Source organism: Morus notabilis, unplaced genomic scaffold (assembly GCF_000414095.1).
Source record: "Morus notabilis unplaced genomic scaffold, ASM41409v2 Scaffold979, whole genome shotgun sequence".
Taxonomy (NCBI): domain Eukaryota; kingdom Viridiplantae; phylum Streptophyta; class Magnoliopsida; order Rosales; family Moraceae; genus Morus; species Morus notabilis.
The window spans coordinates 135,264-142,029 of NW_010360739.1; the positions used below are offsets into that span (position 1 = coordinate 135,264).

Sequence of the window (6,766 nt, forward strand, 5' to 3'; positions counted from 1 at the left end):
TCTCACATCATCTAGCTAGTATATTAATTTTATTTTTAATTAGCTTGAATAGTAACAAACAAATATTCACTTCTGTGTTCATCGACAAAAAGTAGATTCAAAGACAAAAAAGCTTTCCTCTGTTGCCCATGTATCTGTGTTTTGAAGTTACTTTTTCTTCTGTTATGTGCTTTTATGTATATAATATGTATGTATGTGTGTACGTATCTTTGAAGAATAAAAGCATAATAACTAGCTAACTAATTAATTTATATTTATATGTTTTTATAACGTCTTTATCTTTTTTTTGCCCCTCCTACTAGCTTTATCATATCTTAATATTTATTTGCTGAAAATGTTTTCATCTTGACCGATACGTTTTGGAATCTGAAACTTGTGATTGTTCCAAGACCACTTCTCTTGCAGGTGTAGCGGAAAGTTTCTAGCTTGTGACGAGTTTTTGTTGCAAATCGTAATAAACTGCTCCTCAAATTTCCTAGATATGGATACTCATGATTCAAGGGGACAAAACATAGTAGCCCAAACTGAAAATTCTCTTGGAGAAGTGAGATTCTGGAGTTGGTCTGACCTCCTAATAGCTTAAAAACAGTGCCAAGATTCCCTTCCTAGTACAAACTTTTTGGTTATAACACAACGGATCCTGGAATTCCTTGTGGGGGGGCTTTAATGCTTTGCCTAGCCCTTCAAGCTCATATGCTTCTCCTCTTATACAGGGAATTGTAAAAGTTTGAGAGACAATCTCTCTCAAACAGCCTGGTGGTTTGAAGATCTTGTAATACTGAACGCCGCTTTTGTTAAGAAGGCTGTTAGGATGATGATATCTGAGGATTTTGACCATGGTACAGTTTCTAAGTTGTTCTTCTATTATCAAAAGTCAACGGTTTTGGCGGGACAATAGATGAGAAGTGCAAGAGAACAGAGATGGTAATTAGTCTCCTCTGTTTGCTTAATGGAAACTCCCTTTCTTTCAAGGGCTCGTTCAGCATTTATCAAGTGGCTTTAAGGGTTCAAGTCGGCGAACAAGATAGCAACATGTTAGAATATCTAACAGGTTCACAACTGGATCAAGCAACAATTGATCATCTGCTTATTCCATCTCCTACAGAAAAGAAGTGTATTTATGATGTGAATATGATTCTTAAGTTGGTGAAATCATTTCTCGTAATCAAAGGCAACTGTCATTTACTATTGAGTCGATTGAATAAGGTTGGCCGGTTGATAGATTCGTTTCTAGTAGAAGTGGCCTTAGATTCCCACATGAAACTGTCAAAGTTCTCAGAATTGGTAATGATACTCCCAGATTGCGCAAGAGAGTCTCATGACAGATCTTACCAAGCCATGGACATATATTTTGAGGTATTTTTATATGTAGACACCAAGTAATTTTAACAAGAACTTTTCCTTTGACATGAAAACTTTAACTTGTTAGTTTTTTTTACAGGTCCATATTGATTTGTGTGAAGAAGAAAAGATCAAAGTTTGTTGTGCACTGAATTATGAGAAGCTGCCAACAGAAGCCTTGAAGCATCTCGCTAGAAACCGAAGTTCCTTCAAGAATTTTGGTGAAACCTTTCATGGCACATAATTCTAAACACACGAATGTAATCCGGGAAATCTATCATCTTAAATCATTCAATGACCCTAGATTAATAATCAATTATTAGGTAAATTATCAATTGTTTACAATAACATAATATAATTAAATTTAGGTTATGATTTTCATTTAATCTATCTAATTACTTCTTTATCTATGAGTAACGTTATTTATTTAATTGGTGACCTGTTTATGCATAAAGCATGCACAAATGCATTTTTTTCTTTATAAGGTTATATGTCACGACCCCAAAGATGGGACCGTGATTATTGAAAGAATTAAGTTTAATTAAACAAGATTAATCAACAAAATTCAAGTAAATTGCATATTCACAATATAAATATTAAAAAATATTACTCTGGAGTCTTTGTTTTACAAACAATATTTAAAACAGTCCGTAAAATCCAAGGAAAATAGGACAACTCTGGGACAATGTCGACCGATACAGTTTATATACAGAAATACTGTACATCTCAGAATTAAAAACTGTAAATTCGAAATAAACTAACCACTTCGAATCTCGCGCCTTCAATCTATTGGCATCCACTCATCATGCTATAAATCTAAACCGCTTACTCTGGAGGCGTTTAAATACATTTAAAGCATAGGAAAAGTGAGCGAAAGGCCCAGTAGGATATAATTTTATAAAATTGAATAAATAAATAGAAGTACGGGCTCAAACAAATCATTCAGAACCAAGCAACCTTTTTCTGAAAGGAAAATAAACTTAAATTACTGGTTTCAGGCACCAACATGTAATTTAATGATAAATTACTTATGGCCATTGCAAGGCCAATCACCACCGTAGTGGCCCGTACGGGTTTTGGGTCCTGCCCCTAAGGATACGATCTCCATATCCCAATTTCTAGGCCATCAGCGTTGTTACCATTTCTTAAAACATCTTATTTTAAGAAAAATATCCGTTAAACCTTAATTCAGTTCATTATAATTCAATAGCATAAATCATGATGTTGCCTTAAAATACTTTTCATTATAAAACATGTTTTATCTTAAAAACATTTCCATAGGCCAAAATACTTCAAAACAAGGCTAACAAGGATATGGAAAGGGATATCCTACCTCTTGGCAATTAAGTCTACGGATAACTTCACGTTGTCCAAACATATATTCTTGAAGCTCCACGTCTGATCGTGCCGCAAGCTTCATCATCAAAATAATGTTTTAGAATTTAGTTCTCACCTCTAAAACAAATCTAGTTCAATCATGTACAATTGTTTCCTATTAGTGTGCCTTGACTCAAATCTAAAGTTTACAACCTATTTTATAATTCAATTTGGAATTCTTTGAGAATCAGAACTCAAACATTAAATTTGGTTTCCAATTGAAATTTAGTGAAAAAAAATGAGTTTTTAAAGCATTTCTACAGCATTTCGACAGCAGCAGGGAAAATACCAAAACCTGCATTTTGAGTTCAGTTCCAAAACAAATTCTCAGGAAATCACTAAAACTAGTTTCCAAACACTTCAACAAGTTCAATAACTGAAAACCCCCAAATTTAACCTAAGTTCAACCACAATTTGATGAAATCTAAACCCTAACCAAAATTCATCAAATCTAACCAAAATCATACTTCTTTAAAGAATTGAAATACAAGAGTGGGTTTCTCAAGAAATCTTAGCTCAAATTGATTGAGGAGTCTTGCTCCCTCTGTTTATCCTTTTTTTTCTTTCCTGCTTCGGCAGGAATAAACCGGAGAGAGAGGGGCAAGAAAAAAAGAGAGAGCAAGGGAGAGAGAGAGAGAGAGAGAGAGTGTCGGTGAGAGAAGGAGAGAGAGAGTGGGTGGCCAGTGCTTGGCGGAAAAAGAGAGAGAGGTGTAAAACCTGAGAAAATCCTAAAGTATAAATTTTTAAACTGTAAAATTTAACATAGGATTTTTCTTGTGACAACGTATATTTATTACCTTTATAATGGAATGTAAACTTTCATATCACTGAGATCTCATGTGGTAGGCCGATGAGATGGTACATGCATTGAGCATAATCATCATTATGGTTAACAGTGATCAAGTTATGTTTGAAATTATGAATTAACATGAATTTTGATGGTTTAAAGTGTCTTGATGACTTTCTTCAAGGATCTAAATCAAGGAGCATAATAAATGAGAATTTCTAGACATAAATTTAGACATTAATTATAATTCCTATTATATGGAATTTAAACCCAATGATTGCTTCCATGACTTTCATAAAAATATATAATGGGGTGATAAGGTGTTGGTTGAACGATGATGTCCACTTTCATAAATGAGTTACATTAGACTCTTTAATGATTTAATTGGAAGTTTAGTATAAGAAATCCTAGAAGGAATTAGCACATTACGATGTATGACACTTCCAGTCAAATATTTATATGGCAGTACCTTGAAATTATGTTGACATTTATTTAGTTAGTGTTGGAAATGTGTCCATAAAGTAGGATGTAATTTGTTATTTGTGAAATGACAAATGTAAGACATTATTGTTTCGCTGATTTTATAAAATAAAATAAAGTTATGTTTTGATACATATTCAAGAGTGTTAGTGATATTGCTTAGTCCATAGACTGTTATCAACGAAAGAAGAGTCAGGGAAACCCTGCCGGACAAACTCTTCTGATATAGTTTAAAATAGATATTCGCAGTCTTAGGATCGATTGGGCAATCGAATCCGATTATGACTATTAGATCGAACCATATGATGCTGGTCTCGGGGCATGGGAGTTGGACTCTGTGGTTGATCTAGACATGTTCACAACATGTTGAATAGACCATGTGACTGATTAGGTTAGAGTAAAAAACCATTTACAAAACTCTAAACCTAATTGTCACAACTTAAGTATATTTGTATAATTATCTCAATCCTGAAGTGAATACATAACTCGACTTAATTTCTCATGATTTTTGATTCACCAGTGAGATTAGTTCACAGTTTTTGAACAACATCTCGGCTATTGGGATCATGACAAAATTGAGTTGGAGTTATGTGATTCACAGATATGGAATTCGTAAGAAATAATATCACCTCATGCTTTATTGATGGGTGTGTGAATAAATAAACCAGGCCTGGTATTCAATTATGATATTCATTGATTAAGACATCGTGACATGTGCGAGACATCTTACGAACATATGTCTTTCTTATTCACAGTCAAATAAAGGAGTTGAGAAAATAATGATTGGAATGGTAAAACGGTAATATTCTATACCATTCTGATCACTGATATTTACGAAGGATAATAATGCATTTATTCTGTGGACCGTGTGATAAATTGTATTAACACCATCAAAAAATAGCGCATATGAATCGAGAGATTATTCGACATCGAACTTTTAGTGGAGTCGTGCGATGTCAGAATTAAATATGTCGTCAAACGGATCTTGAGCCAAAGAAGAGTTTCAAAGTATTTTCAACGTCAAGAGAAGGATTCAAGGTAAGATTACTGAAAGAACCTCTCTTGAATCTCAAGTTTTTGAGTTTCAAAACTTATTTTTGGTTCAAACCAGATTTTGATGATTTTTGAGTAAAACTAGAGTAGAAATTGGAGATCTTGGGTTCTTTGGACTTGTTTTAGGACCTAGAACCCGGATATAGTGTTTTCTCTTTGAAATATTTGGATTTGGGACTGGATTTGTAGGTTTTTGGACTAATTTCCGTGAGCTTCTCTCGCGCAGTCGATTCCACCGGTCGACCTGTGCGGTCGACCGGATTGCAGGCTGACCGGTCGACCTGTCCGGTCGACCGGTGTGCACACTACCGGTCGACCGGTAGTGTTGCACTGCTCTGTCACCGGTCGACCGGTGTACACGGGGTTTGACCCTGTTTGGCCTGAAATTGTTGTTTTGACCCATGTTTTCGGGGAGAACCCAAATTAGCTTCATTTGGGGACTTGGGACGAAAGGATTAGCATCTTTAATCCCTGATTTGATATTTAAAACCCTTGGAGTGGAATTTGAAACATGAAAATGGATTAGGGCACACTAATTGAAAATCTTGGTAAATATGTGAGATCGGATTGCTTTAGGAATGAGAATTGATCCTAAAGTGTTATCTTGTATTAGTGCTCGCTGTGGATTCAGACTGAAGGGGCTTGAGGAAGCGGAAGCCGGAAAGGGGCAACGCTAGTCCCAGGTTTGATTGTGCGAGGTAGGATTTCTATCCCTTTTCCTTGTGAGCCTGTTTTCAAAAAGGATTTTGGCCTTAAAAATGTTTTAATGACAGGGATTGGTTTTCGAAAGAAAAATGTTTTAAAAACCATGGCTTGTTAGTTTATGGAAATCTTTGGCTTGTCCTGTCCTTGGAATCCATAGCTTGTCTAGTCATGGAACCTCATGGCTTGTCCAGTCATGGGGCCCGCGGCTTGAGTAGTTCGTGGGGTCATATGAACGATTTCATAATGTTAAATGGATGATTTCTTAAGATAAGAGATCTTGTGAACTGGTAATAGAGTCTATTGCTGTAAGCCTAGATAGGATGCAGAGAGTGCATCCTCGGGGACAGAACCCGAAACCGGTCCGGTAGGTGAGGCACTTGGTGAGGTGAGTAATTTGTACTAATTACTTGCTGAAGCCCGTAATATGGTTGTTTACAGTTATATTTCCTTTGAGAAAAAGGATGTGAGGTTCCGACTGTTCTGTCGGGGCTGAATGTCTTATTTTATTCATTTACGCGCTTATTTATTTATTCATTTATTTTAATTATTTCAAATTATATCCTACTGGGCCTTTCGCTCACGTTTTATGTTTTAAATGTAAACCCCTCCCAGGAAATTCTAGGAGCGGTGCACAGTAGCTGGATATTTGCTACGGAGTAGCTGAGTTGTGCTACGGATCGATCAAGTGAGGATTGTGTTCATCCTCTGATATAAAGTGTAAGGAATTGAGAAATTCTGTAAACTTATTAATATTTGGATTTACTAGACTGTGGTTGATGTCTGTTGTAATGATTATTTACATGAGCATGTATGTACGATACTGTATGTCCTGTGGGGTGGAGCCCTGTGTGTCAGAGGCTCCTGGATTATGTAAATTATTTCTATTTTTAATGCAGCTAAGTGTGGGACCCGGTTGGGAATCTGCTTTATTAATCCCAAATCGAGTTCCACGTCCCCCACCCCGTTTGGGGGGACGTGACAATTCTATACCATTCTGATCACTGATACGAAGGATAATAATGC

The 6,766-nt window shown here is 35.8% G+C and overlaps 1 protein-coding gene across 1 annotated transcript; it reads left to right on the forward strand.

Moving 5' to 3' along the window:
• The first annotated feature begins 921 nt into the window (after positions 1-921).
• On the forward strand, positions 922-1,585 carry LOC21389863 (BTB/POZ domain-containing protein At3g22104). The gene is made up of 2 exons (XM_024165102.1): positions 922-1,356; positions 1,442-1,585. Exons 1-2 carry the CDS (start codon positions 922-924, stop codon positions 1,583-1,585), a joined length of 579 nt encoding a protein of 192 aa, XP_024020870.1.
• The last annotated feature ends 5,181 nt before the right edge of the window (positions 1,586-6,766 follow it).

Coding starts and splice junctions, on each gene's coding strand:
- LOC21389863 (XM_024165102.1), top strand. CDS start 922: ATGGTAATTAGTCTCCTCTGTTTGCTTAATGGAAACTCCCTTTCTTTC. Junction 1,357..1,441: donor CCATGGACATATATTTTGAG/GTATTTTTATAT, acceptor TTTTTTTTACAG/GTCCATATTGATTTGTGTGA.